The 23,622-nt window shown below is 45.2% G+C and overlaps 1 protein-coding gene across 3 annotated transcripts in view; it reads right to left on the bottom strand.

Annotated features, from left to right (window-relative positions):
- The window catches only part of GCNT2 (glucosaminyl (N-acetyl) transferase 2 (I blood group)), a 71,902-nt gene that overhangs the window by 7,403 nt on the left and 40,877 nt on the right, over nt 1–23,622 (bottom strand). For 2 of the 3 annotated variants that reach the window (XM_030552385.1, XM_030552384.1), the window contains one exon: nt 689–781. The exons of the other annotated variant lie outside the window; for it this stretch is intronic. In XM_030552385.1, coding sequence (XP_030408245.1) covers nt 689–781 — 93 coding nt within the window. The remainder of the gene's footprint in view (nt 1–688; nt 782–23,622) is intronic. 3 annotated transcript variants of the gene reach the window in all.

Below are 23,622 nucleotides of genomic sequence, written 5' to 3'. Positions count from 1 at the left end.
AAAGATTATAGCACAGATTTAAAGAAAGGGCTAAAAAATTCCTGAGAAGAATTGTATAGCTGCTCAGTTACCAACAGAGCTGGCTGGGAATTTTCCGATGACACTTATTTTGTCAGAAACTGTTGATCTGTCAAATCCCAACTTTCCATGGGAACGTACCAGTTTCAATGAAACTTTTATTGGGAAATGTTTATTGGGTGCAGGAAGGCATTTCTGGTGAGAAAGGAAGAAGGAAAAAATCACAACACCCCCCCCCCATCCACTGCAGAATAGCTCAGTGGTTATAGAACTCCCCTGGGCTATGGGAGACCCAGCATCAAGTCCCTGCTCCATTGAATTTTTATTTATAAGCTCCAATAGGAAAAATGGTGAGACCCATTGCAGAATAGCCAACATCCTGCTGATGAGTGCACTCACCTGGGGTGTGGGAGAACGGCAGAGCAGCATCTGAACTGAGGTTTCCCACATCCCAGGTGAGTGCTATAACCACTGGGTTATTCTGGGGTGCTGGTCTCTTTTGCTGCCTTCTTTTGCTTAACTTCAAAAAGTGTTAGCTTCATGCTGATGGGGGAACAGCAAAGCTTCTGAAATCTTAAATGTTTGCGAGACAGAAAAATCATTTCCCACCCAATTCGAGTTCTCAGATTTCAGTGCAAGAAGAAGAAAAAGTAAAGAATATACACATTACCATGACAACCTCCATGAAAGCTTTCCCTATCGTTCCACTTGATAGCTCTCAGATTACCTTCCCAGGATGCATTTGGCATGGAACCAGGGACATCTACAATTTGATAAGATGGAGGGAGAAATTAGTCTTTTTTAGGTGGGAGGGTTCAGTTTGGTTTGTTTTTAAGTCAGTGCACAGCATCACTCTCCTCGGGGAGCTCTTACTGACTTGTATATCTTCTCAGTGCTGACAACAGAATTAGGTTGAAATCCATGAAGGCTTCAGCGATTTCACTTTGTACTCCTGAAACAAAACTCTTTAAAAACAAAGATCTCTTTGTTATAATCCCTTTCAACAAGACATGTATTTGTATGCAACCCTCCACCCACCAAGAGAAATGGAATCATTTCAAGGTGGTATAGGGCAGCTCACTACAGGAGTTATGAAGAGGTTAAATCGCTTGCCTGGGCACAATCCGCACCAACCCAGCACACTCATGAAGTTTGGCAAGCAAAGGGAGGCTTCCAGATCAGTTTGAGGTGGCACTCTGAAGGAGTAGGTCTGGAACTCGGAGTGCCTAACAAGGAGGGGATGCTAACTGGGGAAACTGCTTGAGAGCTCTGACCACCCAGGTCCTCCCAGAAAGGAGAGGGTTTGGGTTTTTTTTTGTTTTTTTTTAAATTTAAATATAACCCTTTGCTTTCCAAAAGCTGTGGACACTGCCTCTTGGGCACTGCGGGAACATCCTGACTTATTTATTTGTCCTTCTTTCACCTCCTGCCCCTGTAAGTGGGAGAGACCCCAAAACAGTAAGCTGTGCCCCAAACTCTAGGACAATTCCACAGTAATGCTGTAATACAGGGAGACAGTTCCCCCAAGACAAGAACAGTGCCTATCTTCTCCCCAAGAGGGTGGAAGTGGTACTACCCACAACACATAATAACACATAATACTTAGTGCTTGTATCTTAAAAAATGTTGTTTGGAGAGGTATATCTCCATATTATACTATCTCATAGAGCTAGAAGAGACCTTGAAAATTCATATTGTCCAGTTCCCTGCCTTCACAGCAGGACCAAGTACTTTCCCTTACATGTTTTTTGCCCTGATCCCTAAATGGCCCTCCTCAAGGATTGAGCTCACAACCCTGGCTTTAGCAGGCTAATAATCAAACCACTGAGCTATCCCACTTTATCCCCATTTTCCAGATGGCATACTGAGGGGTACAGTGAATCAACTCAGACTGAGTACAAATGGGTGAAAAGAACAGGAGTACTTGTGGCACCTTAGAGACTAACAAATATATTTCAGCGTGAGCTTTCATGAGCTACACTCACTTCTTCGGATGTGCTCACTTCTTCATTGCATCCGAAGAAGTGAGCTGTAAGCTGTAGCTCACAAAAGTTCATGCTACAATAAAACATTTATTAGTCTCTAAGGTGCCACAAGTACTCCTGTTCTTTTTGCGGATACAGACTAACACGGCTGCTACTCTGAAACCTACAAATGGTGAACTGCCATTAAGGCAATTCAAGAGTATTTGCTTATATGACACCTGAATTTGGCCCAGAGAGAATAAGTGATATGTTCATGCTACATGTCTGTGTAAGAGCCTTCATCCTTCTTGATTGACTATTAACAATGAAGACCTGTTATTAAGGCTGTTTTAGTCATGGGTATTTTTAATAAAAGTCATGGACAGGTCACAGGCAATAAACAAAAAATTCATGACCCATTACCTGTCCATGACTTTTACTACATATTCCTAACCAAAACTTGGGCTGGGGGGCTGAGGGAGCTCTTGAGGTGGCAGGGGGAAGGTCAGTGGCAGCATGCAGCCCAGGACCCCGCTGGGGCAGTGGTGCATGGCCCAGGTGATACCAGACACCTCTGTGTTCTTGGGAAACCAGGGTGCAGTATCCAGCCTGACTCATGAAAGACACCCCTTCCCCTCTGCTTAAACCAAAACCCATCAGAGCGAAAAAAAACTTGCAGAGAGCAGTGAAGGGCGTTGGGAGACACACTTGGACTCCTCCTGACAAGGGTGACAAGATTAAGACATCTCCATTAGCATACAGAATGGAGAGCAGAGACAACTCCCCTAGCCTCATCTGTATGAAAGATGGGACAGAAAGACATCTTAATTTACATATAGAATGGAGAACAGAGAACCACACTAAATTCTGGGACCAGAAAAAGCAGGGAAGCATTGCATCATGGGAATCTCTGCTCCAGATGCTAATGAATGTATGTCTGCACACACTCAGCTCAGCAATTATCAGACCAATTCTAGAAATGACTCCTTAATTGATATCCAAATAATGAAGCACCCTAGTTGCATTGTGAGCTCCCTGGAAGAAAACACCACCCATAGTCAAGAGTGATCAGCTCCTATTGTCTAGTCTGAAGAAAACCCTTGAGTCATCAGCTTACCTATAAACAAATCTATTGTTCTCCCCTGAACAATTGTATTTTCTCTACAAAAATCCCTACTCATCCTCTAGTCAGGATTCTGATGCTTAGATCCAAACTAGGCATTAGTTTCACTGGAACTCCATCTTCTCCTGACTGGGGACTCTGCCTGTCTCCAGCCTTCAGGACCCTGAGCTACTAGCATCACCCAGGAACCCCAACCAGTTCAAGCCTCATGGAATGGGTGAGATTCCCCCCCCCCCTTTCTCTCTCTCTGTTTTCCTTCTACCTTAGATATTAACCTTTAATAGTGTACGTTATGTTGGTTGAGGCCTCCTTGTGTAGTTATCACTATTATTCAATAAATAACCTTTATGGTTAAGTTGGTTGCTTCTCTCGCTGAACTTTAGTCTTTTGTGTTTTTAGTTTCCCCCATTTACTCTGCAGCAACGCTTCCTTTACCTAGGCTAAAGATCCCTGCAGCGCCCAGAATATGGTGGGGTTTTCTCATCAAGTAGGTTACTGCCAGTACAATTGTGTTGTGAGAGTGGGGATAGGGCCATGCTGAATCTGGGACGCATAAGGGTAACAGCTTGAAGTTGCTGCTTGACCTCATCCATGGAGCACAGGGGCATATAAGGAGAGTCAGCTTGACAGTGCTGATTGACCCAGTCCGCTCAGACTTGCTCTGTTAATGTATGTGTGGGTGCTTATCTGGTTTTGGGGCTGGAGAAACCCAGCCCTAGGGAACCTAGATCCTGCAGGATAGCTATTTGGAAGGGGACTTGCAGAAGGTAGAAGTAGATTGCCATATAAAAACACAAGTGACACAAGCAATTCATTGATAGAATTTCAGAATCCCCTTTCCCGGAAGAGTAACCCGAATAAACGAGCATCCTCCAAAGTAATGGGCAAATCTGGTAACAAATTGGTGGAGATACGTGGGCATCACGTGACCCTAATCACATGGTAATTGTTGAGTAGTTGCTGTGGAGTGGGGAAACTGAGGCACAGACCTGCGTACGCTTGTTTTCTGTTCTTTTTTCAGACCAAGCTTCTTTAGCAAGGTCTCTTTCTCATAGACTATTTGGTAACCCTCTGTTAAGAATTGTGCTTAGAATACCTGTAGAACTGTGAAATAAGGAGTTAAGGGTAGTGCCTTCAAAGTAAAGGTGTTAGAAAGAGCTGTTGGTGGGGATCATTAGTGAAATAAGGAAATAGAGATGGCTGAAAAAGACTTTTTTGCTGCTCGCTTGAGACAGGAGAAAACCAACAGGTTAGAGAGATGGGTAATAAAAAAGGGGAAATGCCCCTGGGAAAGGGGATGTTTTAAGCGTGAGAATCCCCTGACTGAAGCTAGTCTGAGCTTTGAACAGTATTGCACAACCTTTAAGCCATGTGGTAGTGCAAAGGATGCAGCTGCTGCATGGGCATTATTTTATGCATGTCTGGACATGGTTGAAATAGTAAAGAGAGGGCAGGAACTAGAGCTTGAGGGAAAAGCAGTTACAACAGCGTTTGAACAAATGTGAGACAGACGGATGTGAACTGATAGCAGAAAAGCTCAGAATGGTGACTGTACTTAGAGATATACAAGAGGAGAGAGACAAGGTAAGCAGGAATGCAGAACAGTACAGAAAAGAGCTAACACACACAAAAGTTCTGTTAGAAGAAGCAAGAGCAGCAACTCACTTTCTTTGCAGCAAAGGCAGCAGCAGACCATCAGGCGTGTGAGGCAAAGATTAGTAAATTGCGTGCCCAACTTGGTGCCCGTAAGGGGGTGGTAGCAGCTGTAAGGTTGAGAGAAGATTGTGATTTGGAGCCGCCTGGGAAAATAAAGATACCCCCTGATGCTGTCCCCCAAAACCCATTTAACCCCGATTGGCCACACAGGCATAATGTTGCCCCTGTTTCCACAAGGGAGGTTAAACACATAGTTGCAGGAGCTATCTTCCCAGAACAGAGCTGGTCACGGACATAGTAAGGTGGTCTCCTAGTCAAGCCAAGGCTATTGCTGAGAGACTGGGGCCACTGAACCGTGACACAGCCATTGCATGGCTGGCCCGTGTTGGGCAAATGTACCCCTCTGCTGATGGCATGGACTCAACCCAATTGACTCAGTTATGCACCTCTTCTTGTGATGCTGATGGTCTAGACGTAGGCATAGGTCCTTGGGAGCAGACTGCCACTGGACCCCAGGAATGTATGATACGTGCTCTTAAAAGATTACTGCCTGCGTCTTCCCTTAAGAAACTGTATATAATGGAAAGCAGAAATCAGGCGAGGCCCCAAGAGTTTACCTAATTCGAAAAAAAATGCTGGCAGCTCTCTCTGATTCATTACCCCAGACAGAAGAGAACGGGATTATCATTTTTCAGTATCAGGGACATGAATTAGTACAGAGCACTTATGCAGGACTAAATTCTCAGGGTATGCCTACACTTGGAGCTGTACAGCGCTGCCGCGGGAAGTGCGAGTGTGGTCGTGGCGCCAGTACTGGGAGAGAGCTCTCCCAGCGCTGCAGGAACTCCACCTCTCCAACTCCCCGAGCGCTGGGGCACTGTTTACACTGGTGCTGTAACTTGCTGCGCTTCGGGGGGTGTTTTTTCAGCCCCCTGAGCAAGAAAGTTGCAGCGCTGTAAAGTGCCAGTGTAGTCAAGGCCTCAGACAAAATTGACCATGGGGACTGTGGATTTAGAACACCTAACCTGGAGTGAACTAGTGGCAAAAATCAAACAGGCAGGAGATTTGCTGTGAGAAACTGGTGTCTTGAAAAGACAAGATGGCAAAAAAACTACCTCAGAGCTCATGTAGGCTATCACATTTACAAATAATGGTCCTCACTCTGCCAGGCATCCTCCCAATCTTAATTCCCCTACCTCCCACAACCCTGGGCAGCGCCAACCCAAGGAGACCCTTAGGAACATGATTTGGAAGGAGCTGGTGAATTTAGAGGAGGATATGGGAAAATATGATTGCCAGCCCCTCAGCATCCTGATTAATGCTTTGTCTCAGGTTATGCGGAAAACGGAGTTAATGCAGGGAGCTCCCCCACAACCTACTGCCCCAGTACAGAGAGCATCCCCCACGCCCACTCCCTGTCAAAGCCAGATCCCTGTCCCCTCTTCTGAGTGGAGGCTCTGGGAGTCGGACAATCAGTAAGGGTGCTCGGTTCCCCATGGGCCTCCCCAGCTGATTGTAAGACGTCAGTGTGACATATGGAGGAGACCCACTGTGAGGGCTACAGTGGGGAACCCAGGGACGTTAGCCCAATTGCTAGCGGACAGGATCTCTGAAAGGAGACCCACCATTAAGCAGGTTCAACTCACCGGATATGAGGGAGAAACTGTCTCCCATGGTTTGTCTCTTGGGAGTAGCAATTTGCCTTTTAAAAAAGCCATCCCAATCTCCCAGTGTTTGTCTGTGAAAAGCCAAGTGGTCTGTGACAAGGGGGAGGGAAGTTCAAACTGTTTGTCTAGTCCAAAAAGCAGTTTAACTGCTGGGGAGAAAATGTCTCCAGTGTTCTGTCTGTGGAACAGGCAGAAAGTACCTCTGAGTTTATGCTGACTGAGGGTTTGTCAGTTGTGCCAGATGTGGTTCTGGACTCAACTAAAACCCAGGAAGGAAGTGTTTTTAGGATTGTGTCTATTGGGGGTAATGACTTGCCCATGGAGGGAGCTACTCCAATCTCCAAAAGTTTGTCTGGGAACACAGGGGAGGAAATTCCAAACCTTGTGAATGTTAAAAATGGCAGTTTATTTGTTGAGGGAGAATTTGTCTCCAATCTTTTGTCTGAGGAGCAGACAGAATGTGCCTCTCAGCTCATGCTGATCGACGATATGTCAGTTGTCTCAGAAATCATTCTGGACTCCACTGAAACCCAGAAAGATGCTCAGAAAGATGTTTCTGTAGAGAAACCCCTAGCTGAAAAGGGAAAGGACAAAATTTCTGGGGAAAATGAATTGTTGCCTAAAAGTGCTCCTGAAGGAGTAAAACCTGATGCTAGCTTTTGCAAGCAGTTTGCTGAAACTGAAGGATGTGGAAGTGGGTTGATTGAGTTAGCTCATTGCCTGTAGCAAGCAACAGTGTTGGTGCTGAGGAATTTGGTTCAGTTTCTAACTGCCAAAGTTTCTCAACTGTGTCTGAATCCACTGACCTTGTTTTAGAAAAATCCAGGGTGGAAGCCATCCCGACTAAAACCAACACTGCCTCTATCACCGCTAATCAGTTCTTTACACACATCTGGGATGGCTATAGATCTGTTGTGAATCGGGCCAGCTCCATATTTGTCAGATAGAAATCCTGAATGGCAAAAAATGGAAAACCCTGGCAGAAATGTTTTCATTCTTCACAGCTCAAAGAATGGAAGGATAAACCACCTGACCCTCAAGACCGACTTCTCTATCCTGTCAGCCACCCTTCTTGGCCGGCAAGAAGGAATGGCTTTGAGTTGTTGGAAAATACTCATTGAGTGGGCTGGTCAGTGCCTACCCCAATGTTAAGACAGGAAAAGGCCAGAAAAGTCCTTGACTTATTATGGCCACCCTCACATAGGTCATTCTTTATGTTCATCCTGTAATATTGGTCCCAGTCTCTCCCAGTATATACGGGTGGAGTGTGGGAAGTTTTTCTCTCTTCTCTGCCCCCTTACAGGTCCCGTACAGGAGCCAGGACATCCCATCGGTGCACCAGCACCTCGCTGTTCATAAGTGTCTGGAGTCTGATGCTGTCCAGGCTCTACGCTGTACCTGTGATCCCTCTGAACCTCCAGAGGTGCCTGCCAGCTGGACCCCAGGAAATAAAATTGCTTTGCCACATGCATGGATTCTATGGGATTGGGAGCAACCTCCTGGCCCTGCAGTGTCGCTACCAGTTCTACGCTGTTGGCAACTGGAAAAGCATTGCCAATTGCACGCAGAGTACCACCGGAGAGTCACTCAAGTTTTGTTATGAAACTATGACCACTCCAGACTCTGTCCCATTCTTCTGTAAACCATTGTGGTCTTGAACGGGAGGAACACCCTCAAACACACCCAGTGACAGCGTCCTGGGTGGTGGAAAATGCCGGGTAGCCCTGGTTTCCTCCGCTGTTTGGGGAACAACCATGCCCCTATGTGTCATCATTGTCATTGGAACTCAGACACCTCCGTTACCCGAAGAGGAACTGCAGATGTCTCTGATCATGCCAGCAGGCAACAATATCACACAGTTCCTCATACACTGGGAACCGCTGAACTGGACATAACTTGATTCAGCAGGGTCCCCCAGACTGGGTAATTCCATTAAAGAGCACATATGGTGACAAGCTCATGCCAGCAATTTGGTTTAAATTCATATTGCACCTGCATGTGCTTCCCTGATTGGAACTAGCCATAAGGGTTCGGATGAATGGGTAACCTGGGAATGTCTCATTGTTCCTTCGATGTTGTCCAGAAAGAGGGGTCTGTCCAGAAAGAGGGGTCTGTTATTGTCTATGTTGGTAAAGCATGTATGTGTGTAAGAACAAAATGTGATATTGTATTAATTAATGGACATTGGGTCCAACCCATGGTGCCTTATGTTAATCGCTGTTTCTATAATGTAACCACCATTGTTAGTTGTGATATTAAGTTTACTATGCCTATATGGACCGTACAACATTTAAATGCCGATCCTGCGCTCTATAAGGAGGTTCCCCATTTCACTGGGAATGGGTCTCATTGCCATCAAGGTAAAAACAAAGGCCATCACTCTTGCTGGGAGACTTTGCTTGGTTGGAGCCCCAGTGCAACAGGTCTTTTTTAAATATCATGCTTCACCCCATTGTGGTGATCATTGGTTTCCAAATTATACTAGCAATTGGTCTGGTTTGGCTGGTTTGTTGGATATAACGACTGATGCGGTGGCTGCAGTGGGTGGAAGATCAGACCCAGTACCACGGAGGAAGGAGGTGATGGGCATACTCGCTCAGCGCAAGCACCCCATCAACGGGGGGACTTGATACCAGACACCTCTGTGTTCTTGGGGAACCAGGGAGCAGTATCCAGCCTGACTCATGAAAGACACCCCTCCCCCCCCACCCTCTGCTTAAACCAAAACCCATCAGAGCAAAAAAAACTTGCAGAGAGCAGTGAAGGGCGTTGGGAGACACACCTAGACCCCTCCTGACAAGGGTGACAAGTTTAAGACATCTCCATTAGCATACAGAATGGAGAGCAGAGACAACTCGCCTAGCCTCATCTGCATGAAAGATGGGACAGAAAGACGTCTTAATTTACATACAGAATGGAGAACAGAGAACCACACTGAATTCTGGGACCAGAAAAAGCAGGGAAGCACTGCAACCTGGGAATCTCTGCTCCAGATGCTAATGAACGTCTGTCTGCACACACCCAGCTCAGCAATTATCAGACCAGTTCTAGTAATGACTCCCTAATTGATATCACCCAAATAATGAAGCACCCTAGTTGCATTGTGAGCTCCCTGGAAGAAAACACCACTCATAGCCAAGAGTGATCAGCTCCTGTTGCCTAGTCTGAAGAAAACCCTTGAGTCATCAGCTTACCTATAAACAAAACTATTGTTCTCCCCTGAACAATAGTATTTTCTCTACAAAAATCCCTACTCACCCTCTAGTCAGGATTCTGATGCTTAGATCCAAACTAGGCATCAGTTCCACTGGAACTCCATCTTCTCCTGACTGGGGGCTCTGCCTGTCTCCAGCCTTCAGGACCCTGAGCTACCAGCATCACCTGGGAACCCCAATCAGTTCAAGCCTCATGGAGTGGGTGAGATCTCCCCCTCTCTCTCTCTCTCTCTCTCTCTCTCTCTCTGTTTTCCTTCTATCTTAAGTATTAACCTTTTAATAGTGTATGTTATGTTGGTTTAGCCCTCCTTGTGTAGTTATCACTATTATTCAATAAATAACTTTTATGGTTAAGTTGGTTGCTTCTCTCTCTCTCTTACTGAACTTTACTCTTTTGTGTTTTTAGTTTCCCTCATTTACTCTGCAGCAACGCTTCCTTTACCTAGGCTAAAGATCCCTGCAGCGCCCAGAATACTGTGGGGTTTGCTCATCAAGTAGGTTACTGCCAGTACAATTGTGTTGTGAGAGTGGGGATAGGGACATGCTGAATCTGGGACGCATAAGGGTATCAGCTTGAAAGTGCTGCTTGACCCCATCCATGGGCATATAAGGAGAGGCAGCTTGACAGTGCTGATTGACCTAGTCTGCTCAGACTAGCTCTGTTAATGTGTGTGTGGGCGTGTTCATCTGGTTTTGAGGCTGGAGAAACCCAGCCCTAGGGAACCTAGGTCCTGCAGGATAGCTATTTGGGAGGGGACTTGCAGAAAGGAGAGGTAGATCTCCATATAAAAGCACAAGTGACACAAGCAGTACACTGATAGAATTACAGAATCCCCTTTCCCAGAAGAGTAACCCGAATAAATGAGCATAACCCAAAGTAATGGGCAAATCTGGTAACACGGGCCCCTGCTGGTGCTGCAGGGGATGGGGGGCGGGGGTTGGCGGGGCTCGCAGTCTCCCCTACCTGTCTCTACATGTCCCTGCAGCTCCTAGGGGCAGACAGGGGAGCTCTGCATACTACTCCTGCCACAAGCACCAGCTCCGCAGCTCCCATTGGCCGAGAACCCCAGCCAATGGGAGCTCCAGGGGCAGCGCCTGTGGCCAGGGATAGTGTGTGGAGCCCCCCCTAGCTTCTCCACCTAGGAGCTGCAGGGACATACTGGTGGGAGCTGGGGAGCCCACCCCCATCCCCAGTAAGCACCACCCCACACTGCAACCCCAGCCATAAGCCCCCTCCCACACACCCAAACTGTTGCTTCTGGCCCAGGGCAGGCCCTGATCCCGCACCAGTCACTGCAGAAATCAGGAAAGTCACAGAATCTGTGACCTCCATGACAGACACACAGCCTTACCCATTATATCCAGATACAACTTTTAGATAATGTTTTCACCTCTTAGCTCAGAGAGCCGAGAAGTGATGTATTACACTGATCAACAATTTACCAAATACTGCATATCCAACACTTCTTCCTTATGTCCTACTCATTTGAAAGAAATGAAAAGAATGAATGAAAACTGCTGTTGGAACATATGTGATAAAAGTAATAAACACAACAGTGACCACTACAGAGAGTGGATACTGCCATGTGAAGGGGTATTTTCCCCTGAACCTGAGACCTAGATCATATGATTGAGGCCAGGATATAATGGTTGAGTTTCTTATCGCATTCCTATGCATCAGAGTCTTACTCCAATAAGATGGTCAATTTGATATTGAATAGGTTGTTTCAGCAAGATAGTAAAAAGTATCCCTTAAAATAGTCTTGTTCTCAGAATGTGGCAGAAATAGCAAAGAATCAGTGGCCTAAATACAAGGTTCCCACATGACCCCCAGACAAACTCCAGATTTTGTCTCTTCAAATACATGAGACCTGATTTGTTGTCTGGCACCCAAACAGCTTTGTCGACTTCCTTTAATCCACAATAGTTGGTTTGCCACCTGATGTACAATCATCTTCAGCTAGGAAAATGAAGTTGCACTGTCACAGTACAGTTAATCCCCACTGATCCTGACTCAATTACAATTAGTGATCCTAGTTGTGAAGGGTTCAGGGAGGACTACGCAGAAATGGGAGAGAACTCAGTGAAGAGCATGGAGAGTTCCCTCCCTCTCTCTGTGAAGGAAGGCTTGAGAGAACCACAGATAGCAAGGCAGGTTCCTGTGGGAGACCCTGAGTTAGGGCTTGTAAGAAGCAGAGAGGTCCCCAAAGAAGCTACCAGAGTCCCTGGGGAGGGGAAGCAGTGGGGAAACCTGCTAGGAAAAATTGCCTCTAAGGAAAAGCCTGGGAGGCAGTGCTCAGCCAAAGGAGAAAAGAAGGAACTGTGCAGTCAGAATAGGGATGAAGAGCAGGGGACTTCAAGGCAGCTCAAGAGGTGCAGAAGGATCTTCTGTTTGGATGTTGGTATGGATTCTTTAGCTGGACTTTAGTTACCTTGAGAGGGAACAGAACTGGAAAGAGGTGACGTGGCTGGAGGACTGGGCTATGGAAGGCGTAGCCAGAGAGATGCCATCACAGGGCCAAAGAAGTTGTCGGTGGGGTCTGGGAGATGAAGAACCATACTCTGACAGCAGGGAGCAATAGAGAAGTGAGTGAAACCCTTTGCAGGCACCAAATGCTGTGCTGAACACTCTAGGATTCTTTCCTAATCAACGCCTGAAGAACTTTTCTGTTCTTTGTGGGGGAGGCATTGGAGGACCATCAGCAACTGAGCTTGTTTTCTCAGTTCAATATGGGTGCATTCCAGGCATAGTTAAAGCAGAGCTAGCCTCTAACCCACACCCCCAGCTGGGTCAGGCTTAAAACATTTTCAAACCTGGGTTGGAGGTTTTTGTGTGTGGATGGTAGAGGAGTTAAAGTTGATGCCTGGGTTACCCCTGCTGTGTAGACTTATGCATAAGCAGCATTTTGCATCCAAGGATGTCTAAGTGCTCTGCAATTGAGTTTTATGGCAGGTTTACACACATTCCATAAGTGTATAACTGACATGCTTAAGATCACAAAGTGACTCAATGGCAGAACCAGGAATAGAAATAGAAATACCTGTCCCCACTGCTCTAACCACTCACTATACAACACTCTTTATTATTTGTGGAGGCCCAACATGTCTGCTGAGAGGCACATAAATAGACAAACCGATCTCACCCCAGAGTGAAGGTGAAAGCAAGGATAAAAAGTAGGGCTGTCAATTAATCGTAGTTAACTCACATAATTAAGTAAAAAAAAAAATAATTGTGAGTAATCGCAGTTGTATTTGCACTGTTAAACAATAGAATACCAATTGAAATTTATTAAATATTTTGGACTTTTTCTACATTTTCGTATATATTGTATTGTGTGTTGTAATTGAAATAGGTATATATTTTTATTACAAATATTTGCACTGTAAAAATGATAAAGAAATAGTATTTTTCAATTCACCTCATCTAAGTACTGTAGTGCAATCTCTTTGTCCTGAAAGTGGAACTTACAAATATAGATTTTTTTTTTGTTACATAACTACACTCAAAAACAGAATATAAAATTGTAGAGCTTACAAGTCCACTCAGTCCTACTTCTTGTTCAGCCAATCACTAAGACAAAGAAGTTTGTTTACATTTACAGGAGATAATGCTGCCCTCTTCTTATTTACGGTGTTACCAGAAAGTGAGAACAGGCATTTGCATGGCACTTTTGTAGCAGGCATTGCAAGGTATTTACGTGCCAGATATGCTAAACATTCATATGCCCCTTCATGCTTCAGCCACCATTCCAGAGGACATGCTTCCATGCTGGTGATGCTTGTTAAAAAAATAATGCATTAATTAAAATGTGACTGAACTCCTTGTGGAAGAATTGTATGTCCCCTGCTCTGTTTTACCCACATTCTGCCATAGATTTCATGTTATAGCAGTCTCGGATGATGACCCAGCACATGTTCATTTTAAGAACACTTTCACTGCAGATTTGACAAAATGCAAAGAAGGTTTAAGAATCTGAAGTGCCTTCCAAAATCTGAGACGGACGAGGTGCAGTGCATGCTTTCAGAAGTCTTAAAAGAGCAACACTCCGATGCGGAAACTATAGAATCTGAACCACCAAAAACAGTGTCATGCGAACACCAACAAGAAGCAGGCAGCATTATCTCTGCAAATGTAAACAAACTTGTTTGTCTTAGAGATTGGCTGAACAAGAAGTAGGACTGAACTTGCATGTTCTAAAATTTTACATTGTTTTATTTTTTAATGCAGTTTTTTTGTACATAATTCTACATTTGTAAGTACAACTTTCATGATAAAGAGATTGCATTATAGTACTTGTGTCAGATGAATTGCAAAATACTATTTCCTTTGGGGGTTTTTTACACTGCAAATACTTGTAATAAAAAATAAATATAAAGTGAGCACTGTACACTTTTTATTCTGTGTTGTAATTGAAATCAATATATTTGAAAATGTAGAAAACATCCAAAAATATTTAAATAAATAGTATTCTATTATTGTTTAACAGTGCGATTAATTGGGCCATTAATCGCGAATAATTTTTTTAATCACTTGACAGCCCTAATAAAAGACACGACCCAATAGAGCATTAATTTGGCTTTATGATTTTAATAGTACTTTATATTTTTATCCTTCTTCCTGCAGATGGGGAAAGTGACGCACAAGCAAGATAAGTGATTTCTTCCAGGTCACATAGACAAATCAGGAATCGAGACAAGGGACCAGATTCTCAGCTAGTCTAAATGATTTACACTAGCTGGGTATCTGGCCCACAGGCTCCATATTCTCAATTATTGGCTGTAACTACTAAATTATTTTGGCTTTGTTTATGTAGCTAAACTTCTTAGTTGCTTAAATCTTCTTACACAGCAAGCTTGATTTAACAAACTGTTTGCAAAGTTTATACTAGAAATGGGCCCAGACTATAACACTTATTCTGAATCTCCCTGAGCCTGAGGGGAAGTTTGGATTTTATTCCAGCAGTTTGGGTAGCAGTCCTTTCCACGACCGATTAGTCTAGGGCCTTGTCTACACCACAAAGTTGCAGCGCTGGTGAGGGAGTTATAGTGCTGCAACTTAGGAGGTGTACACATCTGCAGGGCATCATCAGCGCTGCAACTCCCTGTTTGCAGCGCTGGCCGTACACCCGTTGAAACTCGGGTGAGAGGATCCAGCGCTGGTGATCCAGCGCTGGCCATCAGGTGTAAACACTCACCAGTGTTTTTCTTGACCTCCGTGGAATAAACAGGTATCCCAGCATACCAGAGGAAGCCTCTCTGGTAATCAAGCAGGTCTCCTTTCCCGCGGTTTGCAGGGGGGTTCGGGGAACGCGAGAGCAAACCGCGGGGAAGGAGATCTGCTTGCACGGGGGTTCAAAAAACACCGGAGCAAACCGCTGGGAGGGAGACCTGCTTGCAGGGGGGTTCGGGGAACACCGGAGCAAACCGCTGGGAAGGAGACCTGCTTGCACGGGGGTTCGGGGAACATGACAGCACACCGCGGGGAAGGAGATCTGCTTGCACGGGGGTTCAAAAAACACCGGAGCAAACCGCTGGGAAGGAGACCTGCTTGCAGGGGGGTTCGGGGAACACCGGAGCAAACCGCTGGGAAGGAGACCTGCTTGCACGGGGGTTCGGGGAACGCGAGAGCAAACCGCGGGGAAGGAGATCTGCTTGCACGGGGGTTCAAAAAACACCGGAGCAAACCGCTGGGAAGGAGACCTGCTTGCAGGGGGGTTCGGGGAACACCGGAGCAAACCGCTGGGAAGGAGACCTGCTTGCACGGGGGTTCGGGGAACGTGACAGCACACCACGGGGAAGGAGATCTGCTTGCACGGGGGTTCAAAAAACACCGGAGCAAACCGTTGGGAAGGAGACCTGCTTGCAGGGGGGTTCGGGGAACACCGGAGCAAACCGCTGGGAAGGAGACCTGCTTGCAGGGGGGTTCGGGGAACACCGGAGCAAACCGCGGGGAAGGAGACCTGCTTGGGGGGCGGGATGTTCGGGGGAACACTGGAGCAAACCGTGGGGGAGACCTGCTTCCCCGCAGTTTGCTCTCGCGTTCCCCTAACCCCCCTTGAAGCTGCCCAACAGCGCTGCAGTGTGGCCACATCTAACACCACTTGCAGCGCTGGTTGCTGTAAGTGTGACCACTCTGCAGCGCTGGCCCTATACAGCTGTACTAATACAGCTGTAACAACCAGCGCTGCAAAATTGTAGATGTAGACATACCCTAGGATAGTCCTTTTAGAGACCAGTGTGGTAACACTAAGCAGAAAAAGCTGTGATTGGTTATGGAGCTGAACATCCTGACAGCTCAAAGGAACCAGTGGCCTCAATGAAGAAAGCCATATATATTAATTACAACCAAGTCCTGTCTCCTCTCCTCAGATGAATCTAGAGCTACAGCTCTAGAGCCAACCTTCATGACTCAGGCCAATCTCTGGTATAGATTAGTACACACTGTAGGAAGAAAGCTACAATAATTTAAGTGAATGCTAATTTACAGAGTTGGTCAACAAATTATAATTAGTCCCCCTTTTTTAATCAAAACTCTAAAGCTTAGCATTCAAACAGCTCTATAGTTATTTGAAAAATGGGGGAAAGATGGTAGAACTTTTTTTAAAAAAAAATCCTTTTTTGAGGGGAGGAGGGATCAAATAAATCAAATTTGAACTTTTTGATTGGCTGAGTTGGCTCTGTAAACTGTAAAATAAATGTACATGGGGACTCATTCTGCATTTTACACTTCTTTAATTCCCTTGACCTCAGTGCAGGTACTCATCATTTACAAGCAAGGCCAGAAGCAGGCCTGATGCTTGAGTATGTATAAAAAGCACAGAAGCATTAGTTTAGAGCTGAAGGACCCACGCAAAGAAACAAGACACAAAACTCAAGAGGGTGACTTCTGCTAACTTATTAATCTCAAGGGCAAAAAGTATTCTTAAACAGGGTTCCAAACATTTGGATGCTGAACAACCCCTATATCATACATTGTATGTGTTGGATGTATGATTTACCAATTGAAAGCTCATGATATGTAGATGTCAAAGTTGTTTACTTTACACTAGCCTGTGTAGGTGGTTCTTTAGCAACCAAAGAGGGAGGAAAATGGGGGTCAGTAACTGCAGTTTCCTGTGGAGTCCTGTTACACTTCCTCCCCTCGTGGAAAGGAAATCATATCCTATTACTAAAAGCTGATGGTAACTATACCTGCCAAAATTTGTAAGCTGTAACGAGGAGCTTTACAAGAAACAGTGGAAAGCCTTTAAATTCCATTGGACTAAGTATTTTTGGAGGGATGTTTAACAAAAATCATCAACATTTAAGTATAGATGCTTTCTTTTAACTACAGCTGGCTGGAAAGTATTCAGTAATGACTCTTAACCCCACACCAAAGAAGTGGAATGATAGAATGCAAAATCACTAGCGCTCTGCTATAAACAAAAATATGGACTATGATGTGACAGCAGAATAGCCAGAGCTCACTCAGGATTTATGAAATACACCCCCTTGTATGATGGCCTTGTAGCAGATAAAATAACATGGAAAAACTGCTGGTTCTATCCTTATTTACAAAGATTCAGGAGTGCACAGAAGAAGCCACCTGCTATGTGAAAGGGTCAGCCATAACTTGGGGAGGGAGAAGACGGACTGCAGTAGGAGACAAAGAAGTGGGTGGCTGGTGACAATGTGTGTATGAGGGTGAAGGGAAGGGCATTGCTTTGGACCTCTTTCCCATGGGCTAGCAGAGCTGCCTGCTGTTTGGAGATAGCACACACTGGGCTAAAGCTGGGTGAGCTCTGTCCTCTAGCATGCATTCCCTGAGACCACTTGAGAAAGATTCTGGTTGAGTCAGTCAGGATTCCTGATGCTAAGCAGCCCAGTCTCTCCCCCTCCAATGTTGTCAGTGACTCAAAGACAAAATCTGGACCAAAATAAAAATGTAACCAATAGGAACACTTCTTGGACAAAAAATCAATTAGCAATTCCTTAGCTAGTAAGAAATCCTAGTCAGATGGGGTGAGGGAAGAGAGTGCACCAAGACAGCTCCACTTGGAAACTGTCTACCTTTCAGTTTTTGTTAGTTTAGGCTTCTTGGGCCAAGCATTCTTTAATCTAATATTTCCCCAAACGGAATATACTTAGTCCAATGGTGTTGGCATTTTTCTGACAAGTTGCTTTCTCCATAACTGGGGCAACGGTGAACTCATCGTATTGGGTCAGGTCAGGGCTTGAATGGGGAGACCTCCAGGAAAAAAATGATAGATATAGAAAGTGATGATGGTATTTCAGTAGATGTCATTCGTCTCTCAGATCAGTACTGGATAAATTATTTAGCAATGCTAGGGAGCACTGTGAAGTTGCGGGTGCCATATTTCGGAGAACACATAAAACCAAGATTCTGACCAGGAGATCCCTGGAGCTATAAGAAATGGTACAGTGTTAGTCCTGCCATCATGATATTCTTCACTTCTCTGTCCTGAAGTACTGCTGTAAGGCCACCTCAGATATGGTTGAATATAAATTGTAGTGGGAAAAGGGGAGGGTGTGTATGCATATCTGTCTTTTTATATGTCTGCCTGTCTTGCCTGGTCTTTACTGGACACACAGCTCATGGGGGTCAGTGCTAATATCAACCATGTTACAAAAGCATTTGGTATCTAAATAGACAGGACTAACTTGGTTCTTCCTAATAAGGTTCAGAGCCTCTTATATATAAGCTCTGAAAAGCAGTAAACTGGACAGGAAATCTCAGAACTGGTTCTCCATTATATTTCTAGCAATTCTGCATTCCAGCCAAGTTAGAAATACAGTGAAAATAGAGAACATACTCTTTTCAGTGGCATTGTGATTGAAATAGACATGCAGTAAGCAGAAGATGCAGATATAAGAAAGAGAAGTTAACTTAGGGCAGTGGTTCTCAACCAGGGGTACACGTACCCCAGGGCTTACGCAGCAGTCTTCCGGAGGTACATCAACTCATCTAGATATGTTCCTAGTTTTACAACAGGCTACATAAAAAACACTAGCAAAGTCAGTACAAATTAAAATTTCATACAGACAATGACTTGTTTATACTGCTCTATATATTGAAATATAGAGTACAATATTTATATTCCAATTGATTTATTTTATAATGATATGGTAAAATGAGACAGTAAGCAATGTTTCAGCAGTAGCCTGCGGTAACACTTTTGTATTTTTATGTCTGATTTTTGTAATCAAGTAGTTTTTAAGTGAGGTGAAACTTGGGAGTATTCAAGACAAATCAAATGCGCACAGTAGTCTGGAAATGTTGAGAGACGCTGGCTTAGAGTTCAAATTCAGCTTGAGGGATGGAAATTCATGTCCGTTCTTATCGTACCCAAACTGGCTTTCCTGTTCCTACAGGTTACTGAGGATTTACAGTTGCATTAACTGAAATTATACCCACTCTGACAGCATGGGTGGTAATTTTACAACTATAGGGCCAGATCTTCACCTGGTGTAAATCAGCATGGATCCATTGACTCCAGTGGACTAGGTTGAGATTTTGGCCCAGAGTTAATAGACTTTCCTCCCATTGTTTCTCCTTCCTCTTTTCCCTGCATCAAGCATAAACTACTTTATTTTCCTTTTAAGGTGTATACCCACCCCATCTATCATGTCTTAGATGCTATAAAGCCATCAGCCCCCACTTCCACTTCACTGACAATACCAGTCTCTTTTCCTATTTGCCAGATTTCAGCTTCTCCCCCATTACATCCATTACACGTGGGAGGAGCTCAGGTTAATGAAATATGCAAAAACTCTACACTGTGTTCTTTCAGATCGCTCCTTAAAGCCCATTTATGCTGCGCTGTCGAGGAAAAGTGTGTCTGCATCTTAGTAGGCTTGATCTTTTTATAACTCGTGCATTAAAAGGTTGATGACAGTGGTGAGCCTACTGTGGGAAAACAGCATGATAAATGCAGAGGACAAAGCTTAATGGGAAGCAGTAGCTACTGATGAGTAGATGATGGAGGAGGAATGAGATAATAGATCAGATCAGTGGTCCCCAACCTTTTCCGTGGGGCGGGTGCTGGACAACTAGCCGCTGAGGACTGTGGCCCCTGGACAAGCTGCTGCCGAAATGCTGCCGAGCTGCCGCTGAAATTCGGCTGGATTTCGGCAGTAGCGCTTCTTGACGTTGCCGCTTCTCAGCAGCATTTTGGCAGCTGCTTGTCTGGCGGCCAGTAGGCGAGTGCACATGGATGCCCTGGCGGGAGCCATGGCACCCATGAGCACCATGTTGGGGACCCCTGGATCAGATAAAGTGAAGGGCAACTGCAGACTCAGTGGTCACTGCAGAAAATGTGGTGGTTATTCTGTGATGAATCTTAGTCACGGGTGCCACCACATTGCGTGTATACTAAGCAGAACTAGGTGTTAATATTGTTGTGACAACAACAAAAATGTTGGATGGGGGTGCATACAGCCCAGGGAAAAGTGGAAGGGGTCAGATGTTAAGAAATGTGTGAATGTTTGGGGCCAACTTTTCTAATGGTGTAAATTCTGGCAGCTCCAGTTGATTTCAGTGGCACGATACCAATTTACACCAGCAGAATATTTGGCCCTTTATATGGTTCTGCTGAAGAAGTCTCAGGGTATGTCTACATCTACAATTTTGCAGCGCTGGTTGTTACAGCTGTATTAGTACAGCTGTATAGGGCCAGCGCTGCAGAGCGGCCACACTTACAGCAACCAGCGCTGCAAGTGGTGTTAGATGTGGCCACACTGCAGCGCTGTTGGGCGGCTTCAAGGGGGGTTCGGGGAACGCGAGAGCAAACCGGGGAAGGAGACCAGCTTCGCCGCGGTTTGCTCTCGCGTTCCCCGAACCCCCCTGCAAACCGCAGGGAAGGAGACCTGCTTGCTCGGGGATTCGGGGAACGCGAGAGCAAACCGCAGGGAAGGAGACCTGCTTGCTCGGGGATTCGGGGAACGCGAGAGCAAACCGCAGGGAAGGAGACCTGCTTGCATGGGGGTTCGGGGAACGCGAGAGCAAACTGGGGAAGGAGACCAGCTTCGCCACGGTTTGCTCTCGCGTTCCCCGAACCCCCCTGCAAACCGCAGGGAAGGAGACCTGCTTGCACGGGGGTTCGGGGAACGCGAGAGCAAACCGGGGAAGGAGACCGGCTTCGCCGTGGTTTGCTCTTGCGTTCCCCGAACCCTCCTGCAAACCGCAGGGAAGGAGACCTGCTTGCTCGGGGGTTCGGGGAACGCGAGAGCAAACCGTGGAAGGAGACCTGCTTGATTACCAGAGGCTTCCTCAGGTATGCTGGGATACCTGCTTATTCCACGGAGGTCAAGAAAAGCGCTGGTAAGTGTCTACACTTGATTACCAGCGCTGGATCACCAGCGCTGGATCCTCTACACCCGAGACAAAACGGGAGTACGGCCAGTGCTGCAAACAGGGAGTTGCAGCGCTGGTGATGCCCTGCAGATGTGTACACCTCCTAAGTTGCAGCGCTGTAACCCCCTCACCAGCGCTGCAACTTTGTGATGTAGACAAGCCCTCAGATCGTTCCCATTTATGGCATTGCAAGATGCAATGATATTATTCCCCTCACAATGAGATGAATTTCCCATGACGGTCAACAGGCTTTCTTCCCCAACTCACACAGCTACAATCCAGAGATAACTACAGAGGAATTTATGGCCTGAGCCTGATAGGGGCAAAGAGGTGAAGTCATGAGGATTCACAGGTACCGGAGTTCCTCTCAGGATTAAGCCCTTAGTCCTACTAGTTACTGAAGGATAATGTGCTGTTCTAATCTGATTTAGATACATTTGGGGGGATTATTTTTGAACAATGGAAAGGTGGCCTGGTACACTTAGTTTCAGAATGTTTGCTTTGTTAATGGAATGGATAATACAATGGTTACTGGAACCAGCCAACTGAGGAGTAGATTCCCCTCTTGCATACATTGATATATATCAGGAGTAATGCCTCTGAAGACAATGGAGATGTCCCAGTGTAAGCGAGAGGAGACTCAGAATAGCATGATATGGACGGTAATGGCCACAAATAATTCCAACTCTTCTGAATGTAGATTTAATCCCAAAGCAGGAATTATGGAAGTCCCTATGGCTGACACCTCTGAGCTGGTCACATGGGCTGCGCTGCATATCCTACAATCATCCAAAAACCCTTTTAGTGATCTAATAGTGGTGGAAAATTCAATGAAATGAAGAAACATATTAAAGCATTTTAAAATGGCATTCCCACAGTGCCCCAGAAGTTGGCAACCAGTTTATCAAATTTCCAACATTTTCCAAGGGGAATATCAACGTCCCCTCCCCACAAGACCCACAAAAGAGGCTGATGAGTCACTAATTCTTGCTTCTCAAAAACACCATCTCCTAATCATTTCCTGGAGAAGTTTCCTGAAGATGTTCACAGATAATTGTAATGTATGTTTTCATTTATATACATGCTGAGGGTCTGAGCTTAAATGCAGTGAAATCAATGGGATTCTTTCTGTTGGTCCAAGTTTCTATAGCTTAAGTCATGTCTTACAGCAGCACATCTGTATCAATACAGCTGCTACTTTATGCCCATGCGACTGCTGTTGACATAATCAAAGCACCCCCCACAAGAGGCGGTAGTTATGTTGGCAGGAGAGCTTCTCCTGCTGACATAGCGCTGTCCACACTGGTGCTTCTGTCAGTGTAACTTATGTTGCTCAGTGGGGTGTGTTTTTTCACACCATCAGCGACATAAGTTATACCAGCAAAAGTGGTAGCGTACAGATAGCCTTATTTATGGTACTTCTTGAGTCTCACTTTTAAAAGAGACTGTCACAACTAACTTATGTCTGAAATGCACTTTCATTACTGTCCAAATTTGGTTTATTAGTTTTAATCTTGAACTTCTGAAATTCATTTTGTTGCATGAAATTAAATACATTGTCCTCAGTGAACATTACCCATGCACAATGACCCCAAGAATCCTTGTGAAACTGCCAAGGAAGGTACTGCCTGGCGATAATTCAGAATTTGTTCTGGCTGCTTTGAATTATTCATCTTCACAAAAATAAAGAGCAAATAGTTCTTTTTCTGAGTTATTCATGAAGTAGAAAAATCTCACTCAACAATGAAGAAAATCGGAAGTCACAGGAAGTCTGTGTCAGTCCATCCCTGCCAAGCCTGAATGGATGCCACGGATCCCTTGCTACAAAGTCCAAACAACATCCTATGGAAAAATTACTTGATTAAATAGCATCCAGATTTCTCCCCAGCACCACCTAACTGCATACTTTACTGCACAAATTCACTATTTATTTATTTCAAAGGAAGGAAGTGTCCCTAAGGACGGTTTCTACTCCTGCATTTGTATTTAAAATTTACAATTGAGTGAAGGATAGTTCAGGTTCCCGGAGGAGCGACCTGCTCTAATAATACCTAGCTCTTTTCATCCACTGATCTCAAAACACTGCACAAAGGAGCTTTGTATCACTTTACATCTGTTTAAGGTTTGATCCTGCACGACTGAGGTCAATAGGCGGTTTGTCATTGAAATAAATGGAAGCACAAACAGGCTCTCAAGCAATAATGTAAGTAGATTTTTACCTCCTAAAATATGGTGACAAGAGTATTCTTTGACCTCTTTGTCCTCCTTTCTCTGTAAGGTGGAGGAAATCTCTGGGATCGCTACTTTCTTCCCATGTATGTGCTGGTGGGGAAGAGGTCTACTAAAGGGGATTGGATTGGCATGATGGGGGATACTATGAAGAAGAAAGTCTTTGTGGCATGTAAATGTATATATTCATTGTGTTATTGGAGTTGCTTTTATTTGTGATAGGGTCTGTTTTTACTGATCCTGAAAGTTCAGAGAGCCATGGGCAAGCAATTGAAATATAAACTGAAGGAATGAATAAAGGCCCTGTGGGTAGATGACCTGCCTTTCCAGTCAGATGTGGCTCTCTCTATATCCCATCAGTGCCCCTCCTACTTTGACCTCGGGTGTTCTTTCAGAG

Source organism: Gopherus evgoodei, chromosome 2, assembly GCF_007399415.2.
Source record: "Gopherus evgoodei ecotype Sinaloan lineage chromosome 2, rGopEvg1_v1.p, whole genome shotgun sequence".
NCBI lineage: Eukaryota > Metazoa > Chordata > Testudines > Testudinidae > Gopherus > Gopherus evgoodei.
This window is presented reverse-complemented; position numbering and strand designations above follow the sequence as displayed.